At 40.4% G+C, this 22,001-nt stretch overlaps 1 protein-coding gene across 1 annotated transcript in view; it reads right to left on the bottom strand.

Moving 5' to 3' along the window:
* Positions 1–22,001, bottom strand: part of KSR2 (kinase suppressor of ras 2) — a 590,333-nt gene that overhangs the window by 99,715 nt on the left and 468,617 nt on the right. Inside the window, exons 11-14 of the mRNA XM_072600313.1 lie at positions 15,376–15,417; positions 14,132–14,204; positions 8,037–8,085; positions 4,936–5,303 (exon numbers count right to left, since the gene is read on the bottom strand). Of these exons, the coding sequence (XP_072456414.1) occupies positions 4,936–5,303; positions 8,037–8,085; positions 14,132–14,204; positions 15,376–15,417 (532 nt within the window). The remainder of the gene's footprint in view (positions 1–4,935; positions 5,304–8,036; positions 8,086–14,131; positions 14,205–15,375; positions 15,418–22,001) is intronic.

The raw sequence follows: 22,001 nt of genomic DNA, 5'->3' as shown, positions 1-22,001 counted from the left end.
TACAAATAAAACACAGGATAAACTGAAAATGGTCAGCAGAGGAAATGCACTAGGATTAAGGGGGAATTAGAAAAGATTTCCTGTAGCAAGCAGAATTTTAGTTGGGATTCAAAAAAAGCCACAGAAGGGTAGGGGATAGAGATGTCGAGGGAGAGAATCAGTGGAAATGCCTAGAGCTGGCATACATGTCCCAATATATATGTCTCCTTCTGCATCTTGAACCCATTGCTTCTGTCAGGAGGCAGGTAGCAAGATCTTGGAGAATCACAATTGGTCATTACAAGCAGATCATCAACTGTCATGTAATGAAGATTCAGGAGAATTTCCTCGATCACTGAGATAGCCCAGGATGACACAGACAGTTTGTGTCAGGGATGAGACATAAACCAAGGTCTTCCTTACCAAAACTGAACTCCCTCTAGTGCCTCTAGATGAAGGGAAATAGATCTTAGGTAAGGTATTATGTGATTTCTAATTGCTGGACACTGTCTTCTCATGAGCCCTCCATACTGTGATACTTAGCAACTAATCTTGGAATTACTTGTTAACTTCAATTTTAATTACTAAGTAACTGGCAAGAACATACCATTGTGAATTTCTATGGTTATATGCCACATAATCATCTGGTTTTTATGTTCTCAGTAAAATAACTCAATGTCCAAAAAATGTTCCAGTTGGGCTGGCCAATGGCCAGCCATATCCCTTAGCCAACTAATATCTAAGAGGTAGCGATTAATCAAATTACTCAAATATTTGGTTTCCAATGGAACATGCAGATAAGAAGATGGGATGGCCAGCATCTGCCTATTGCTGAGGGGTGCCACAGAAAGGCAGGAAAGAAAAACCTACCAAAAGATAAATATAAATCTATACGATGGCACCGCATAAAGACTATTGCCTTTGGCCACTGTCCACCACTAGGATTTTGGATGCTTCATAGAAAATACCAAACACTTAAAACTCCAATTACATTTCCCAAAGCCAGAGCATCTTTCACAGTACTGGGAAAAGGACAAGTTATTTGTGAAATCTCTAGGCAGTTATTTATTTTTTTCCTTGTGAGGAATTTCAGAATACTACATATAATAGACAAGAACCATCCATTCATTTGCCTGGTTGAATAAGTCACACATTTTAATTTTTGGTTCATAACAATCACTTTCTCCCAGGAGGATTGCTAATGGAAAGATGCCCTGGTGGGGCAAGACAGTGATGATATGCATAATTGCAGTCCATGGTTTGTATAAACAACAATTTAAAAATGGTTAGGGTGAGGAATAAAGAGGAAGTGTAAAGACAGAAGATGGCAAGAGAACATGGCAGCCAGCAACAAGGTGACTTGGATGTCATGAAGAGCCTTCCCCTTTATAGTGTAAACTCCTTGAAGATGGGAACTATTTTTGCCCTTTTTTCAGTCTCATATTAAGCATGGTGCTGGCACATAGTAAGTACTTAGAAAATGTTTACTGGTTGATTCATCAGTTAGGTGAATGAAATCATCTACACCAGAGACAATCCCCCAAACCTTCAGTACATCAAGTTAATAAGTATTTCATCACTTACTACGGGACAGGTACTAGGCTAAGTAATGGAGATACAAGCAGCAAGAACAAGTAGTCCCTGACCTCAAAGAGCTTACATTTTAATGAAGGAGAAGACAGGTAACAAGTTTCGTGTTCTCTGTCTCTCTGTCTCTGTTTCTAGGTTTCTCTCTGTCTCTCTGTCTCTGTCTCTGTCTCTCTCTCCACATATATATATATATATATATATATATATATATATATATATATATATATATATATATATATGTGTGTGTGTGTGTGTGTGTGTGTGTGTGTGTGCGTGCGTGCGTGTGTGTGTAGACACACATATATAGTATGTACAGAAACACATATATAGAATGTACATATACATATATCATAATATATATAGCATATATGTGTGTGAGGGAAAGAGACAGAGAAAGATAGAGAGACAGAAAGAAAGACAAAGCGGCAGAGAGATGGAGAGATGAAAGATGATCTTAAAAGGGAAGGCACTGATAATTGTTGACAGTATATGGAGAGGTATCCTGTAGAAAGTGGGAACTGAACTGAGTCTTTAAGGAATCCAGGAAAACTAAGAGGGGACCATGAGTAAGGAAAGCATTCCATGCATGGAAAACAGCCAGTACAAAGAGATGGAGATAAGAGATGGAGTGTTATGTACGAGAAGCAACAAGTAAGCCAGTGGTGCAAAGTTGGAGAGTCTGGAAAGAGAAAAGAAAGATGGTGATAAAAGGGACAAGGTAAGGCAAGAGATGAGTTGAACAAGATGCAATAGGGTGCACCAGCCAGAGCTAGAGGAAACCATGAGACACCATGAAGCATCAATAAGGTTTTTACAACACACAGATGCTTCCTTACATGAAAATTTGAAAATTAGCTGGTGATAGATAATCAGCATAAGCAAGATACGGGTGATGAGGAAGAGGAGAAAAAGAAGCAAAAAGGATTGATCATTAACCAAAGAGATCAATGAAAGAGAAGGACCCATGTATACAAAAGTATTTATAGCAGTTCTTTTCCTGGTAGCCCCTAACTGGAAGTTAAGGGGTTGCTCAACAATTGGGGAATGGCTGAGCAAGTCATGGTGTATGAATGTGAAGGAATATGATTGTGTGGCAAGAAATGATGAAGATGGTTTCAGAGAAACCCTGGAAGACTTGGATGAACTGTCATATAGTGAAGTGAGAAGCACCAGAACAATTTATATAATGACAAAAATATTGCAAACATGAACAACTTTGAGAAACTCAACAACTCTGATCAATGTAATAACCAACTATGATTCTAAATGATGTGGTAAAATACACAATTCCCCTCTCAACAGAGAGTTAAGAAACTCAGACTGCAGATTAAGACAAATACAAATGGCCATATATGGATGTAAATATGAATATATAGTCAATACACATATATTACATATTTGTCTACATATACAGATATGTATTTGTGTGCATATATTTGTGTTTCTACACATGTATTTATGTATATATGTATGTATATATATGTATCTATGTATGTGTATGTATGTGTGTATATACATGTTATATATATACACACAGAGAGAGACAAATATTCAACATGGGAATTTGTTTTGCTTGACTTTATTATATATTATAAAAGTTGTGTTTTTCATAATTTTTCAATGAGTGGGGTGGAATTAGAGAAAAAAAGGTGGATTTTCATTAACTGAAAAAATGAAATTGAAAATTAGAAAGGAGTAACTGATTAATTAGCAAATTGGAATAGACCTCAAATATTTAAGAGTTGACTCAGATGTTTGATGGAGATAGCTAAGGACAGTGACCCCTAGGACCTTGGCAATAGCAATGTCCTGCAGACTACCATTTCTGCTTTTAGCTGAATCTCCATATACATCAATAAGGGAAGCGATCACTGTGGAGAAGATGCTCGTACCTCCTTTCTATCACCAACACCAACATTAACTGCCACTCAAGAGTCCTCAGAGTGGTGGCTCTGGCCCCCTTCTACCCAGACCATCACCTGTTTCCAGCGTACTTAGAGCTGTTATTCCAGATGAGATCTAGCATTAACCTCTGCCAGGGCTGCTGACCCCACCACCTCAGCAGCCACAGCTAAGGAAGACCCAGTCAATCAAGTTCTCACCACCAAAGTCCTTGGTACTGTCAAATGGTTCAACATCAAAAATAGATATGATTTTATCAGTGAAAAAAGGGATATCACCATCTTTTCACTACTGCATCCTGAGGACCATGGGACTTTCCTATATGTTTTACAGCTTCCATATGTATTGTCTCCTCCACTAAGCTATGAGTCTGGACTTGAACTCAAGACTTCCTTTCAAGCCCAGTGCACTATCCACTACACCACATAGCTGCCTTTAATAACAACAACAACAAAAATAGAATATGTCACAATTTGGAAGAAAGGACATTCTGACGAGGTGCCATGGAATTTGGGCTATACCAAAGGTATAATTGGTGTGGCCATGAGGTCGGTGCTATGAAGGGCCAGCATGGGGAATTTAAATAAACACTTATGGATTGCTTCCAAATAGTTAAACTGAAACCAAATTTAACTATATGAAACTATATACAAAAAATTCTGCTTTCATTGCTTAATCTGCACAAGACGAGTCTTTCTGACTCCTGGCCTGCAGCCACCTGACTGCCCTGCCAAGAGATAGGAGCTTATATATTCATAAAGTAATGTACCTTCTTGCTGCATTGAGAGGAGGATTCTCTTTGTTAGAAAGGAAGCTCTTTGAGGAAAAGGATAATTTCATTTTTGTATTTGTATTTCTTGTGTTTAACACAGTGCCTGATACATTGTAAATGCTTCATAATAAATACTAAATTTAGTTATTTAATCTAACCTTCTCATTTTAAAAATGGGAAACTGAGGCCCAGAGAGATTAAGTGATTTATACCAAGTCATTGCAGGTTGAAGTAAACAGAGTTAGGATTTGAACCCAGGTCCACTGACTGCAAATTCAGTGCTCATGACCTGATATCATAGCTGGAAGAGATCTTGGAGGCCATCGGGTCTAACCCCCTCATTTTTACAGATGAGGAAACTGAGACCAGGGGATATTAAGCACCATGCTCAAGGTCCACTAAGTAGTATCAGAATCGAGATTTAAATGCAGGTCCTCTGATTTTGGTCCCATTAGTTTTTCCACTGAACCAATTCACTGTAGGGCTACAGGACTAAATACACTTACCTGTACTAGTACTAACACAAAACATACATAGAGCATCTATTCACTAGGATACTGGCTTGCCCAGGATAATCTGGACCATGCCAGGTAGTAGACAGTTGACTTGATGGCAGGTGGACAGACGCAAGAGTAAAAGAACTGATCAGGTTTAGGGAGCCCTATGGCCAAACTGGCAAGCAAGGCACTGACCTGGTGATGATTGCCAAGTGGGGCGGGCTCATGCAGGCCCCCATGAAGAGCACCACATTCTCATGCCGCGTCTGCCGGTAAGCCATGACTTCCCGCTTGAAGGCCTTCAGCTGGCCCTCATTGTCCCTCTCGATATCAATGAGTCTTATGGCCACTTCCCCATGCCAGCGGCCATGGTACACCTGCCCAAATCGGCCCTTGCCAATGAGCTCCCCCATCTCCAGTTGCTCAAAGGGGATGTCCCACTCCTGGAGAAAGATGCTGGTCTGACTGGCCTTGCGTGGGAAATTGCGGGCAGAGAGAAGTGAGAGGTTCATCTCCTCAAAGTCATCCTCCGATTCCTCAGCTTCATTGTTCCCCTCCTCATTCTGTGGCAGGCAGGAAAGAGAAATAAAAACAGTTGTGGAGGAAATGCAAAACGAGGGAGAGAGCATCCAACTGGGAGTTGGGAATCCTTGGATGCTTTGGTATTTCCCAAACTTCCCTGAGGCCCAGTATTCTCATCTGTAAAATGAGAAGATCAGACTCAAATGCCTCTCAGCTCTCTCCTAGCTAGAAATCACAGATCAAACATTTTTGCTTAGATCAACACCTACTGTCAACATGTCACTTAATCTTGAGCTGGAAGGGACCTCAGAGGTGTCAGCTAAAACCCACCCCTGAACAAAAAATCTCAGGGACAATGCTAAGTAGTCATTTATCCGTCCTTGGCTTGAAGACATCCAATGAGTGATGACACACTCCCTCCCACCATTCTACTTGGGGACAGTATGGTAAAGTGGAGAGAACAAGAGTTCTGGAATCAGAGGACCAGTCTTCAAATCCTGACTTTGATGTTTGCTGCCTGGAAGACCCTTGATAAGTCACTTCAGCTCCCTGGGCCTCAGTTTCCTCATTGATGATAGAAAGGGACTGGACTAGATGAAATTTGTTCCAGCTCTAGATCTGCGGTCCTAAGCATCTAATTGTTAAGAAATTTTCCCTTCGATTGTGTGCAAATCACCTGTGCTGCTAATTTTACCCATAGGGACCAAGCAGGCCCAGTTTAATCCCCCTTCCATATGAGAGTCCTTCAGATACTTCCCCTCCCACCCCACTCTAGTCTTCTGCACCATAAATATCCTCAATCTCTTGGGTCAATCCTCATTTGACCTTATCTTGAGGTCTTTCATCCCTTGGTAAGAATCACAAAAATCACAGATTCTCAGAATTTCCAGGGAAATCAGTGCCCATCTGGTCCCACTCATACCTGAACAGATACCCCTGCTGAAGCACCCTCAACAAGTGACCTTCCCACTTCTATTTGAACACCTCCAGTGATAAGAAACTCACTCTCATGAGTTAGCTTGCAACTCCTTCATAGATCTCAAATGGTTCCACCATTTTCCCAACCCCTACAGTAAGCCTAAATCTTCCACTCTTGTGTTTTCTGAGGCTAAGCAGCAAAGGGTACATTTCCTATAGAATGTAAGCTCTCTGTGGGCAGGGTTTTTTCTGTTTAGTCTTGGTATTCCAAGCACCTAGCACAGTGACTGTCACATAGTAGCATTAATAAATGCTTGATGAATTAAATTAATTGAATTGGTGGATTCCCCCTGATTCTAGGTCTTCTGGAGAATGCTGAGTTGACCCTCTGTTGTGAATTCTGAAAGAGGAGATTCTTGTTCAGTTCTGCGTTGGTCTAACTGGCTGGGATTTGGGGAAGGGGTGATCTGAAGGCTACAGTGTTCATTGCATTATGTAATATTTCTTTTAAAGTAAATTTTAGTAAAATTTAATTTTGTAAAATTTTAGTAAAAAAATTAGAAAATCATTTCTTTTTAAGAAATAATAAAGAAAAATGAATGGCTAAATATATCTCCAGGTAAATGTATGATGATATGATGTTTTTCTAAATGTATATTTTTAGTGATGTTCTCAGCTCAGCATTTCAACATCTCTAGCATGTAGGTAGGCCAAGGAGTAGTTGATTTTCCAGATGAAGAAAATGGGGCCTCACTAGTTAAAGTAACTTAAGATCAAAGCTAGAAGGCACCTCAAAGATCATCTATTCTAAACCCTTCATTTTATAGATGAGGAAACTGAGACCCAAGGAGGTTAGTGAATTTTTAAAAAAATTCTTATCAGTGGAGCAAAATTTTTGCCTTTTTTTGTGCTTAGCACCCCAGTGCTAAGAGCAACTAGGTGGAGCTGTAGTGCGTAGAGCACTTGGCTTGGAATCAGGAAGATTCATCTTCCTGAGTTCAAATCTGACCTTGGACACTTACTAGTTGTGTGACCCTGAGCAAGTCATTTCACCTTGTTTGCCTCAGTTTCCTCATCTGTAAATTGAGCTGGAGAAGGAAATGGCAAACAATTCCAGTATTTCTGCTAAGAAAATCACAAATAGGAGCATGAGAGTCGAACATGACTAAAATGACAAAATAATAACAAAATAAAATAATAGCACGCAGTAAATGCTTCATAAAGATTGATTGATCAGCTTGGGGCAATGATTTTCTCAGGAAATGTGAATCATCATCCTATTAGCTCCAAGACATATTGGGAAAGCTAAGATGGGCTCTGTTGATGGGTCTATCCACTTGCCTTTCATTCCTCAAGGACCCCCCCCTTCATAAAGAGTGGGTCCTCACTAAGCACTCAGTGTGCCTTACGGACTTTCCTGATGGGTTTTTCTCAGTTGAACATATGATACTCTCCACCCCCATATCCCCTTCCCTTTTCCTTCTCCTCCCCCAAGTACAGGGCTATGGGTCATGACCCACTCTCCCTCCATTAACCCCACTCCCAGTTGTTTTTTTTTTCCTTTTTCCATCAGACAATGCTGATTCCCTGCCAACTTCCGGACAACATGGTTTCCAGTGATGTCTACATATAATGGTCCATTAAGCCCAAAGCTGGGAATAGTCAGCTTATTTTAATTGTTCCTGACTTGGACTTTGGAGGGTGGAATGCCAGCCCCAGGCCACACACTGCCTTCTCCCCTCCTCCCTCACCCTTCCCAACCTGCCTTGTCTCTATGGACACTGGTTTAAAGCCAAGTTTCAGCCAGTTCAGGTTCTACATGGAGAAAGTTTCTTTGAACTCCCCATGATTCTCACCTCTGATGTTGGCTCCACTTCAATTTGAAGCAATGGGCTTCCTTCCAGGCTTTAGGGGAGAAGAAAAAATAGTTTTAATTGATGGCTACATGGAAACTCCAACATATTGACTTCAGCTGTTTACATACATAGTTACAGGGTTTAACTGGAAAATTGATCAGGCATTACTATTCCTCTGGATTACTCCATCTCTAAAATAATCTTTTAACCAAGTGGAATAAATCCTAGTTGCTTAATAAGTTTCAAATACAGTAACCTTTCTGAGTTCTAGCAGGGGAGGAGTGCCCCCTTCCTCCCCTGTTCCTGCCTCCTCTTCCCATTTTTTGTATGTTTTATATTTTGAATATTATCTAGGGTGAGGAAACCAGGAATCAAAAAAGTTTATAACTTCCATTTTCTGTTTTCCATTCACATAATTATAGAGATGATAATAAGAATAGTTATTAATGCTGTTGTTACTATTAGCATTTATAAAACACTTTAAGGTTTACAAAGCACCTTGAAATTGTGTCATTTGGTCCACACAACAAGCCTGGGAGGGAGGTACTATGATTATCAACATGTTACAGAAGAGGAAACTGAGGCAGATAGGTGAAGTGACTTGCCCAGGGTCACATAGCTAAGAGGTATCTGAGGCTCCATTTGAACTTACAGTTTCTTGATTCCAAGTCCAATGATCTGTCCATTATAGTGACTTAGTTCTGGCCTTCTTTAGCCCTCCTCTGGATTTTTCCATGAGCCTTCTCACTGGTCTCTTACCTCCCCACTCCTCTCTCCAATCTATCCTCCATACAACTGTTAATCTGATTTTCCTAAAGCATGTGGGTGATCATGTCACTCCTCTCCTAAAGAAGTTTCAGGGCTCCCTATTGTCTGTTGGATGAAATACAAATGGAGCCCTTGTAATCTGCCTCCACTTTGACTTTCCAGGGCTATTTCACACAACTCTTCTCAATCTGGCCTATTTACCATTCCCATATATGACACTGGATCTCTCTCCTCTGTACCTTTGTACAGGTTGGCCTCATGACATGAAATAGACCTCCTTCCCTGTAGCCTCCCAGATCCTTTCAAGGTTCAATTTAGGGGCTGACTCCTTTTCATGCCTTTCATGATCCCCTTTCTCCACTCCAGTCATCAATTTTCTTCCCTAATCTCTGAATCACTTCCTATTTATAGATATAGATATAGATATAGATATCTCTTTCTCCGTATCTATCTATCTATCTATCTATCTATCTATCTATCTATCTATCTATCATCTATCTATCCATCCATCCATCCATATACATATATATGTCCATAGTGTCATAGATTGAGAGCTAAGAGGGACTTTATTGGCCAATAAACCCAAACCCTCTCATTTTACAAGTGAGCAAACTGAGACACAAAGAGATTAAATGACTTGCCCAGGTTTACACTGCTTGTATCTGAAAGCAGGATTTGAATCCATTTTCCTGACTCCAAGTTCAGTGCCCTCTATCCACTGCACCACCTAGCGGCTCTGTCGTGTATTTGCTGTTTTCCATGATCCAAGTCCTCCTTGATTATATTGTAAGCTCCTTGAGGACAAAAATTGTTGTGCTTACCAGATGACTTGTACATTATTTTGGGCTGTATTGGACCTTGATTTCATTGGCTCAGGGCAGTGCCTGGCACTGAGTAACCACTTAGTAAATGCTTTTTAATGGGTAAAGGAAACTTCAGATAAGGAAACTCCTACCAATGCAGATTGGCCCCTGCTAGGCACCTTGGAGCTTTAGAGAGTGGTCCAGGACTCAGAGAAGTTAAATAATTTGCCCAGGGTCACACAGCCTAGATGCATCAGAAGTGAAACTTGAACTTAGGTCTTCCTAACTTCATGGCTGGAACTCATTCCATTATACACCCACGTATATCAGCATATAAAGGTTTGCTGAGGGCTTTTATGAATATTATCTCATTTGATCCTTACAACAAACCTGAGAAGCAGGTGTCCTTTCTTATCATACCCCTTTCACAGATGAGGAAACTAAGGTTAAATGACTTGCCCAGGGTCATGAAACTAGTAAGTGTCTGAGATGAGATCTGACCTCAGGTCTTGCTAACTTCAGCTCCATGGATTCTGTTAAATCCTGACTTGGCCACTTAGCACTTGGTGACCTATTATAAGTTTCTTCTCCCCCTCTCTGAGCCTCAGTTTTCTCATTTGTAAAAAGGATAATAACAGCACCTACATCCCAGATTTGTTGTGAGGATCAAGTAAGATAATGTTTGTAAAGTGCTTGGCACAGTGTTTGGCACATAGTAGGTACTACCTAACTGCTAACTATCATTTTTGCCCCTATGTCCCTTTCCTGTCTTCCAAACTGAATCTAATAAATTTTCTGGAAATGTGATGCTCTCTGATATCCTAGACACAAAGAAGGCCTGAGCCATGTTGTCAGTTAACTCTCCAGCACAATTAGGAATAATTGGAGGATGTTTAGCCAAGTGTCCTTTCAACTTCGCTTTGAGATTTCTGAAGAGCAAAGCATTATTTGTTATCTCTTGGATTATCCAATTATTTAGAGCAAGGCTGACTGTAATTGCCATAGAGACAGCTGATGTGATGAGAAGCTGAGACCCAATCTTGGTGGACAATGGTGACTGGCTTTTCTCCTCAGACCCCACTCACCAACAAAATAAGGCCCTCCTTTTGAATCTGATTATTAAAGCAGAAGAAGCTACTACATTACTACCCCAGCCCTGCTGCCCCTACGAATCCTCTGTCAGTTTAAATGACTTGCCTATTGTCTGTAGGATGAAATACAAATGGAGCCCTGCAATCTGCCTCCACCTTGACTGTTTCTATCAGTTGGTTTAAATGTATTACCAATGTCATTTTCCTGCTGGGAAATTGACTATCAATGTTAGACAGTTAGGGATCTCCAGATCTATTACCATTCAGTGGAAAAAGCACACCATGCATGGCATTCATAGGATTCTAGGTCTTGAGCTGGAAGGGACCCCAAGGGTCAGCTAGTCCAATGACCTCATTTTATAGATCAGGAAACCGAGGCCCAGGAAAGTAAAGTGTCTTGACCAAGGCCATACAGGAACTGGGCTCAATTTTGTGTCTGGATCAGGGTTTGAACCCAGACTCTCTGATCCAATCATAAATTTCTTTTGTTGTACCATAAGGTCTCCCCATTCTCTAGTCATTCTTCCTTCAGTTTAGTGGAAAGTTATTCAATTCAATTCAGTTCAACAAACTTTTAATGATTATCTATTATGTGCCATGCTCACATTCTGTTGGGGTAACACCCACATATGCACATGCAACAGGTACACATATAAGTACACACAAAGTTCTGGGATATCTCTGCTGTTTGTTTAGACCAGATTTATAATTTTCATCAATTTTAGGAGTGAGGATCTCCCGGAAGAAAAAGTCCCTTTGCTAGTGCAGGTGGGTACTTTCTCTGCATCTTAGAGCAAAAGAGTTTTTAACCTGGGGTCCATGACCTTGTGTGTATACATAGATGTATACATATATGTATAATGTCAATATAATTTCTTTCTCTTATAATTCCTTATGTTTTAGTTATTACATTAAAAAATTCCTCAGAAGGAGTCCATAGCCTTCATCAGACTGCCAAAGAGGTCCAGGACATAAAAAAAAAATATTTCCCGGTGCCCTGAAAGGTTGAGTTGACCAAGGGTCACACAGTCTGAAAGTATCAGAGATGAGATTTGTACCCAGACCTTCCTGGCTTCAGGGCCTTCCTTGGGATTTCAGGGCTATACATTTAAATTCCAAATTCTCTTGTCATGGATGAAGTAGAAAATACACAGCTCTCAGTGGGGTACTCCTTCCCTCCCCTCATTCCCTAACACTCACCCCTTGAAACACAGAAGCAACATTAGAAGAGCCCTCAGAGATCATCTCATCTCCCTATCCCATCCACTACTGCCATAGCTGACCAAGAATCTCATTGACACTGTCTTCAAGAAGTGACCTTTCAGGGTCTGCTGGAAGAGGTCAGGGAAGAATTTTTTCATCCCACTTTGGGGTCATTCTTATTGTTAGGAAATTAAACCTAAATCTACCTCTGCAACTTCTCTCTATCCATGGCTCCTGGGTCTGCATTCTGGGGCCAAGCAGAACCAGAGCTAATCCCTTTTATACAGGATAACCTTTCGAGTTTTCCTCATTAGGCAGCTGATGAAACTGGGTCTCTGAGAAAGGTAGTGATTTGCCCCATGTGGCACACGGAGGCACCTGAGGCATGCTATGAACACAGGTCTCCTGATTCCAACCCCAGGACTCTTTCTGCTTCCTATACAATCCACTCCATTGCCATCTCCCCAAGCTACCAAGTTGGGACTGCCAAGGTGATGTTCCCACATCTGCATCGTCCAGGATGATTAATCACTGACCTATATATATATGTGTAGAAATAACTGAAGAGGGAGTGGCTAATGACTGGATCTGCTCACCTATCACCCAAGGGTGCTACCTACAGAAGGTATAGGGCATGGTTAGTGAAAAGGGCAATTACTTCCAGTTGGGAGCTTTGAGGGTCCCTGTGCTTCTGGCACCTGGACTGGGCTGGGAGAGCAGCTGATGCAGAAGGTGCCTCTGACAGCTGGTGCTAAAATTAAGAAACAAAAACTGATGCTAATACTCATTGATATAATGAGCAAAACTGACTCTCCCTATTTTCAAACAGCCCCTCTCAGGCTATCTAAAGTTCTGTCTTCTTCAAGGTTACCCTGGATTTTCTTAAAACAAAGCGAAATTTATAAAACAAAAGGCCTTTTGTTTTTAAAATCACCTATCTTTCCATACAAAGCCTTTCACTTTCTAGAGGATCACCTCCTGTAACAAAGGATATAAAAGGAAAATGAAAAAACCAGCCACCTCCTTCCTGTCTTTGTTGAGGTGGAGATCTAGGGATGAAAAATACTGTATATAATGTTTGATGTACTGCTTAGTTTTGCTGAATTAATAACTATTACCACCCCTCAACTAAGCCTCTTTCTACTTTTTCTTTGATTTTCACTTCAACAAAATTTTGCTTGCAAATGCATTTGCATTTAAGTATGGATTCAGTTAAAGGGGTGCACTTGAGGACCTAGAGGGCCACATGTGGCCTCAAGGTTACAAGTTCCCCACCCCTAGCCTAGACTCTGCCTCTAAAACTGGCCCTTTAAAAGGATTTAAGCATTTTTGTGTCTTGGACTCCTTGGACAGTCTAGTGAAAACTGTGGACCCCTTCTCGGAATCATAAATGCATAAGGTACATAGGATTAAAAGGAAATTGATTCTATTGAAATACAGTTATCAAAATGTCAAATCCACACATACAAGTTCTCAGACCCAGATAATAACCTTGGCCTAGAACTTTCTGGTCTCAGGACCCCTTTATATTCTTACAAATTACTGAGAACTTGTCCTCAAGAGCTTTTGTTTATGTGGGTTATAGTTATCAATATTTACCATATTTGAAATTAAGACAATTTAGTATTATGAAAAATGGTTTTGCTCTCTCAGGGATCCCCAGAGGTGACAACATATCTCTGCCTTAGATCCAGGAAAAGGGAAATGAACAGACCTTAGGGCCAGCAGATTGAGAGTTGCAAGGGCCCTCAGACACCGTTCAGTCTACCCTCTTCATTTTCCAGGAAATGAAAGCCAGAGAGGTCAAGGGATTTCACACAGGAAGTAGTAAACTGAGCTAGTATTGCAACCCTGGTCTTCCAACTCCAGCACTCTCTGCACTACGAAATACTGCTTTACCTAAGAACAGATATCTTTCCACAAGACCTCCGGTTGTGCCTCTGGAAGAGCTGCCATTCTACACCGTAGGATAGGCTTGTCATTCCAAGGAACAGTACAAAGGGCTTTTGTTGTATTAACTTTCCCTCTCCCACCCCCTCCCCAATTCCAGATGAGTACTTTGACCAACATGCCTAGATCATAATTCATGCCATCAAGGCAGAACTTGTTAGTGACCAGTGAGGACCAACTCCCTCTTCCTCCCCTCTGAAGTGGGGGAGCCCTGGGCAGAAGACTCTGGGAAGAATGGGTGACTTTGAGGTCACCAGATTTCTAGAAGAGCTCTACTTACATTGGATTTGAGTTCACTGGATGGAGGATGACTTGGGGTGCTCTACTGGGTGTCTCAGGCACTGGGACCACATCTGAAAACAAAAGAACCAAGAGTAAAGAAAAAAAACATGCTTCCTAGAGAGAGAGAAGGCGACCAATAGTCAATAATATATTTTAGTTTCAACTGTCTCATGACTCCCGAACAATGTCCTCTTTAATTGACTCAGTTTGGACCTCACCAGTCCCTGTCCTACCTTCTACAAGAAGCCCCTCCCCCCCTTAATTCTAAGACCTTCTCTCTTCTGGTTGTCTCCAGTTGATTCTGTGTAGATCTTTTGGGTACCTAGTTGTTCATATGGTTCCCCCATTAGATTATGAACCCCTTGAGAGAAAAGCCTTGACTCTGGCCTTTCTTTGTATCCCTAGCTCTTAGCACAGGGCCTGGCACATAGTAGGTTCTTAATAAATGTTTGCTCACTCTCTCTCCATTCTTACTGGTTCTCTTAGCACAAAATAATAAAATAATAATTTTTTGTTGTACAATCGTGTCAGTCATGTCCAACTTTTGTGACCCCATTTGGGGCTTTCTTGGCAAAGATACTGGAGTGGTTTGCCATTTCCTTCTGCAGCTCATTTTACAGATGAGGAAACAGAGGCAAACAGGCTTAAGTGATTTTCCCAGGGTCACACAGCTAGTAAGTGTCTGAAGCCAAATTTGAACTCAGGGCTTCCTGACTCCAGTTCCTTAATAATGTTGATTGATTGAACATGTTTAAAAGGCAAAGGGGGCCTCAGAAAGATTTCCCCATAACTGACTGGCAAAACAAGTCCATTTCAAGAAGACAATTTAGTCTGATTCTATAGGCCAGAAGAGACTAGACTGAATGAACAGTGAGGTAGGCCCTCCTACAGATGAAAGGCACTGCATTTATACAAGTTGGAAATGTGTGAAACATGGGGAAGGGAGAAAAACATGTCATGTTTATTCTAATAGCTTCTTAAATGGCCTCCCCAGCCACTCTACCCTGACTCAGTCTCTCCTCTCCTGCCCATCTATTGTGAACACCAGTGCCAGTTTAATCTTTGTAAAACATTACTTCCATCACGGTATTGTTTGAATGACTATCCACATTTGACCATGTGGAGACTAAGTTCTGTTTCCAGGATAAAACATCCAAACTCCACCTCCATGATGGTGCCCCAACTACTCCAGGATAATGCCCAAACTTGTTAAGTATAGCGAGGAATAACTATGAAACTTACCTGGGAAAATGAACTGCTGTTTGTATTTATAGTAATGGGAAGCTGGCAAAAGAGATTAATAAATTCAAGTGAGCATTGTCTTCAAACACAGTGACTCAAAAAAATATTTTCTGAGTGAATTAAAATTCATACACGTAAACAGGCTACTACATCAGTGGATATGGTATTAAAGGGAGAGTAAAAAAAATAACCTTTGTTCAAATAACACCTCCAAGACTTATTAGCTGTGTGACCCTGGGCAAGTCACTTAAGTACCCAGAGCCTGAGTTTCATTTGTAAAATGGAGTGATGATGACGATGAAGAAAAAACAATAGTTACATAGTGCGTTTATATAGTGCCTTCAAGTCTGTAAAGAATTGTACAATTATCTCATTTCTTCCTCACAACAACCCTGAAAGGTAAGTGTCATTATTATCCCCACTTTGCAGATATGGAAACTGAGGAAGAGATGTCAAATGACTTGCTCAGGGACACACAGCTAGCAAGTGTCTGAGGCTGGATTTGAACTTAGTAGTTACCTTATAGTAGTTTGGAATTGTAGTAATACCTTGCAGTAGTTACTTCACAGGATTGTTACGAGTCCCAAATGAGAAAAATGTGTGGAAAGTACTTTGTAAATTTTAAAGCACCGTATAAATGTCAGTCGTTAATATTCTTATTCTCTGTTGGCTCACCAAAGCTTTTAGAATTCAACAGGCTCACAAATCACAAGAGTCATGGAAGACATGAAAAGATGATTGAACATCCGAAGTCACTCTTGAGATACAGACCAAAGCCTCTCTCAAAGAGTTGAGTCTTAATGATGGCACAGCTGCTAACCATGAACATCCTACTCTACAAATTCCAATAGGCAGATCATCTTCCTCACTTCTTCCTCAGCAACATCATTCTTCCACCTGCACACTCCATGCTCCTGGGTTTTTGTCTATGTAAAGGGGGATGGTAAAGGGGTCACTGAGCCTAGTTCTTATAAACATAGGCAGAGTACTATTGACATAATTCCCCATATGGAAAGAGCTGAGGAACCTGCTTCCAAGAGAAATTCTGAACATGGGAAGATATTCTATAACTGGTTCTTATATGTAACAATGTCAGGAATGGCACCCTTTTTGATTGACTATGACTGTGTGACTAGAACTGGGGGTGCTTTTAGAAGAAACTATTTGACCTACTATCTTGTACATCAAGAATATCTTCCTTGATCTTTTTGACAGAAAGGTACTATAGAAATCCAAGCTGTGATCATTATTTTTCCCATTACTACCAATACCCCAGCATCCAACAACCCAACATGTGTTGGATTCAGAAAGGCCTAGGTTCATGACTCAAACTCCACCTTTGATACTTATTACCTTTGTGACCATGGGCAAATCATTTAACCTTTCTGGGTCTATGCCAAGTTTCTGTCAGGGGAGGGAATTCCCATATGTATAAAGCTACAGATCACTGATGTATTGACTTACTGCACCTTACTTCCCCCTTCCCCATGTTACCCTTGTAATGATCACCTATATCATCCTCATATATTCTCTTGTAGGAGTCCCTTCTCATTTAGCTGAAGAGTGGCTAGATGAGATGGCCACCAATGATAGTCAAACCCATTTTGGAACTGATAGGAAGAAATCTTCAAGGAGTCACAAGCACCAAGAATGAAAAAAAGACTATTTAATAACATCTAAGGTGCTGCTGGTGGCCTGAGAAAAGGAGAATACATGATCTGTAACTAAATGTGCTGCTGTGTTTATGCCCCAAACCATCATCTTAAAACATCTGCCTGAACTCCCATTTTCAATTGACTCAAAATCCATTCCAGGCCCCTTCTGTCTACTACTTAACTCTCATTTCTGATGTTAATAAAGTTTCTATCATTACTTTTGTGAAATTCAGAATCTCTCTATATCAACCTGGACCTGAACAAGAAGTCCTTCTTCCTTAGAAGTGGTCAACTGACCTGTACTTAAAGCTCTCCAATGAGTAGGATTCAGCTATTTCCTTGGGTATCTACTTTGGGATAGCACTAGTGGTTAAGGGATCTTTTCCTCCCTTTCATCAAGCATAAATTTGGCTATGTAATCCCTGCCCTTCATTATTATCAGTTTTCCTCTTGAAGGCCAGACATGACAGTCCTTCAAATACATGAAGACAACTCTCACTGATTGATTGATAACTTAAGGCCCAGGGCTGTCCTGGTTGACTCATACTCTCCAGCTTGTCAAGATCCCTCCAAAAATTGGCCATCCAGAAAGGAACACAATCATCCAGAAGTGCTCCATCCAGAGAAGGCTAAAGTGAAACTATTATCTCCCTTATCCTGGATACCATGGCTCTCTTAATGGTATTCACATTCACCTTACACTTCTCAGATACCATGTTGCCCTTAGACTTCTAGGCTACCATGTTGTCCTGTGGATTCTCATTGGATATTTTTCAGATGAACTACTAGCTAGCCATGCCTTCTACCATTCTTAACTGAAAATTGGTAGGTTCAAGTGGGTGAAGTTGATTTTTTTTAATGCAAGTATAAGACTTTTCATTAGTCCCTACAAAATTTCATCATATCCAGTTCAGCTCAATGTTTTAGCCTACTAAGGTCTCTCCAGTTCCTTCCTCCGTTATTTGGTGTTAGCTACCCTTCCCAGGTTTATATCATCTGCATATTTAATAAGCATTTCATCTATGCTTTTTATTCCAATTAATTCCAAAAAATTTTAAATGACACAGTACTCTCTAATATTGTACTGGAAATCTCTTTATAAGTTAACATTAAATCATTAATGTGCTCGTTGGGTCCATTTGTTCAACTACTCTGAAAGTGTTAAACACATGACCTAGAGGCCACATATGCCCACAACTCTCTTGAATGCAGTATGAAACAGATTAAAACATAATTGGCCTCAGTTTCACAGGATCATAGATGTAGTGTTGGAAAGGATCTCAGAGCTCCAACAACCCTTTTCGTGTCCTGGACCCTGAAGTCTACGGGCCCCTTATTAGAATCATATTTTAAGTGACTGATGGAAATATTAAATTTCAATTAGAACACAGGTTCTTAACCTGTATGTGTGTGCCATGAATCCAGAGGTGTGCTGGAGCCAGATAGAACTGATTAATTTTCAGTGGGAACATTTACAACCCCTAAAATCAGCAAAAAATGTCAAAACCAGGGCTTGATGTTGTTTTGTTGATTGCCTAGACTTAAGAAAGTGTTAATAATGAAGATGAAACTCAAAATATAGCATTCCTATGTTTTTTTCTCTCAGAGAGATGATTATTGAATATTTATCAGGATGCTTCTACATGAACCCACTTGGCAGCCTACAGACCCCTTCTGAAAATAATGCTTTAAAATGAATTATTAAATGCCTTTTGATGTAATACAATTTAAATATATTAAAATACTTTGGATTATGTTCTTTATTAAAGTACACAGGATTATCATGAAAACCAATTCTATTAAAATGCAGATAAGCTATATATTTTTAAGAGGTTCATGGACCCCAAGGTTAAGGACTTCTGAGTTACAGGTTAGTGAAAATGAAGATTTTTTTCCTCATTCAGGTTCATGAAGCTCATTTTCTCAATCCTCATTGTTCTTGACCTCTTTGCAGCCTTTGACACCATCAAAGTAGTCCTCCTGCCTATCTGTCTGTTCCTTCTCAGTCTTCTTTACTGGAGCTTCATCCAGATAAAGTCTAATAACCATGAATGTCCTATAGGACTTATCCTGTGACCTCTTCTCTTCTTTTCTCTTATCTCTCCCTCCCCTCCCCTCCCCTCTCCTCCCCTCCTCTCCTCTCTCTACTCTACTCTCCTCTCCTCCCATCCCCTCTCCTCTTCTCTCTACTGTTTTACTTGGTAAACTCATCAGCTTCCATGGATTCAATGATCATTTCCTTGCTGATAACTCTCAAAATGCCTTTTCTATTACTAACTTCTCTCCATTCTAACATCTCCAACTGCTTATTGGATATCTTGAGCTTGATGTTTTGGAGACATCTTGAACTCAACAAGTCCAAAACTAAACCATTATCTTCCTCCTCAAACCCTTGTCACTTCCAAACTATCCTATTATTGTCAAGAACACTATCATCCAGTCATCCAGGATCCCAATCAAGTTGTCCCCCAACCACGAATCCCAGGGGTGGAGAACTTGTGACCTCAAGGTCACATGTAGCCTTCTAGGTCCTTGAGTGTGGCCTTTTGAATGAGTTTAAGGTTTACAGAACAAATCCTTTTATTAAGATTTTAATTTAATTTAATTTAAGATTCAGTGAAAAGACCACATTTGAGGTCAGAGCTTGACTCTTCACTATCTATTACCTCGCTCATATCCAATCTGTTGCCAAGGCCTAATGATCTCAATTTTGTAATGTCTTAAACATGGACCTTTCTCTCCACTGATCTTGCCACCACCTTGGTACAGACCCTCATCTCCTCATGACTACACTACTGAAGTGTCTTACTAACTGGTCTTCCTGCCCACTTCTGGCCAATCCTCCACTCACCTGCCAAAGTAATTTTTCTAAAGTGAAAGTCCAATCATGTCACACCCCTTACTCAATAAAATATGCTGCCTCCCTATTGCTTTTAGCTTCAAATACAAAAGACTTTGGTGTTTAAAGTCCTTCATACCCTAGCACTTCCCCCACCTTTCCAGTCTTTCTATGCCTTATATCTCCCCCCACCCCTAACTATGGCCTACCATGTAATCTTCAATCCAGTGACATCATTGGTCTCCTTGCTGTTCTTTGAATAAAACATCTTGGCATTTTCATAGAAAATGCTTTTTTTTTCCCAGAGAAAAAGCCAGAGGCTGTCCCCCATACCTGGAATAGTTTCCCTTTTTATCCATGGCTCCTCGCTTTCTTGGCTTCCTTCAAGTCCCAGATAAAATCCTACCATCTACAAGAAGCCTTTCCCAAATCTTTCCTAATTTTTAGTGCCTTCTCTCTGTTGAATATTTAATATTTACTTTGTACATAGCTTTTTCATATGTAGTTTCTCTCTCCCATCAGATAGGGAGCTCACCAAGGGCAGGGACTGTTCTTTGCCTTTCTTTGTACCCCTAGCACTTAGCTGAGTGCCTGGAACATAGTAGATTCTTAATAAATGTCCGCTGATTGACTGGAACATATCTATGAATCCTTGGGGAAGAGGGGTTTAGAGAAGGGAATCTTGAGGACCTCAGGTTAAGACTGTCTACCTTAAAGGTTTCCTCTTTTTTAAAATGAAGAGGCTGAACCAGATGATCTCTGAGGTCCCAGTCCATAAACTTTTACCCCTAAACCCCAAGATTCTTGCTAATGTACTGAGTCAACTCCAGTTTTTTAGTTGAGGTTAAGTGACTCACATAGGGTCACACAGCTAATAAATTTTCTGATGCCAGATTTTAAGTCAGGTCTTCCTGACTCCAAATCCGTCATTCCATCTGTTGAGCCACCTACATATTCCATATGTTCTCTGTTTGGGGCAAAGTGCAGAGATGATTACCTTCCTATACTCAATACCATGCCTTTCATAAGCATAAAGCATCTCAGCGTAAGTACTTGACCATATTCTAAGCAAAGTTGAACAAGAAACAGGGATATAAACAAAACAAGAGATGTCAGTCACATGGCCAGCTCTGTACTGGCAACATTGCTGAGTGATACCTGACCCAGATTCAAATGTAACTGGGGAAATATCTAACAAAATAAGAGATGATATATATAACAGGATATAAATGATGTGAATATGTGGTTTTCTAAGTCAATATGTCACTTGCAGAGATCCTTATATAGGATTTAGTGGCCCCTACCTCTATTTGATACAACTGGTACAGATAACAGGAAAAGGACTGGAGTGGGACGTTGGGTCTCTTTTTCCTCATTTGTAAAATGAGGGGGTTGGACTGACCTCTAAAGTCCCTTCCCATTTTCCATTTGTGATTTCTGATGGCAGAATAATTATTTATGAAAGTATCCATAACCTGTAGGACAGCACAAGGACCCTTAAAATTCAAGTCAGTGACTTCTTGCATAGGATAAATGCCAACTTCTTGATATCAATTCATCAGTGCTCATTTCTGGGAGGTCACAGGACACAAAGGCCACTTCAACAAGAGATACCACTCTGGTATCTAGATACTAGATCTACCTATCTCTTATAGATTCCAAATTACAGGACTATGACTGGAGGAGAATGTTGTTATCAAGTTAACTATACGAGATCTTTTAAGAATACAATCATAAAGAGAGCTTTGTGTCCATTTAACTTTCCTGTTTTTAAGCCAAAAAATCAATCTTCTATCTCCAGATCTTCCAAGCTTGTGGAATAGCGGTCATGGAAGCAGGCTGATGAGAACTACTGCTGGACCACTTTTTTAAAGAAGAAACAATCTGAGTAAAAATAAAGCAAACTATAAGGCATTGGCCTTGATTTATTAAGGCTGAGAATTCCTGAGGAAGGTAGACTGCAAGATACTGCATTAACACAGAGGACATCAGTCCCTAACTATCATCCTCTTCCTCACCTCCCTCCTCAAGATGCTAAGCCATGTTCTGAGACTGCTGATAGGTGACAAGCTAAGAATGAGATCTGGTTTTCCTTCTATCTTTGTAGAAGTGGGGAACCATGGACTTGGGAT

Source organism: Notamacropus eugenii, chromosome 4 (assembly GCF_028372415.1).
Source record: "Notamacropus eugenii isolate mMacEug1 chromosome 4, mMacEug1.pri_v2, whole genome shotgun sequence".
In the NCBI taxonomy this organism is placed as follows: domain Eukaryota; kingdom Metazoa; phylum Chordata; class Mammalia; order Diprotodontia; family Macropodidae; genus Notamacropus; species Notamacropus eugenii.
This window is presented reverse-complemented; position numbering and strand designations above follow the sequence as displayed.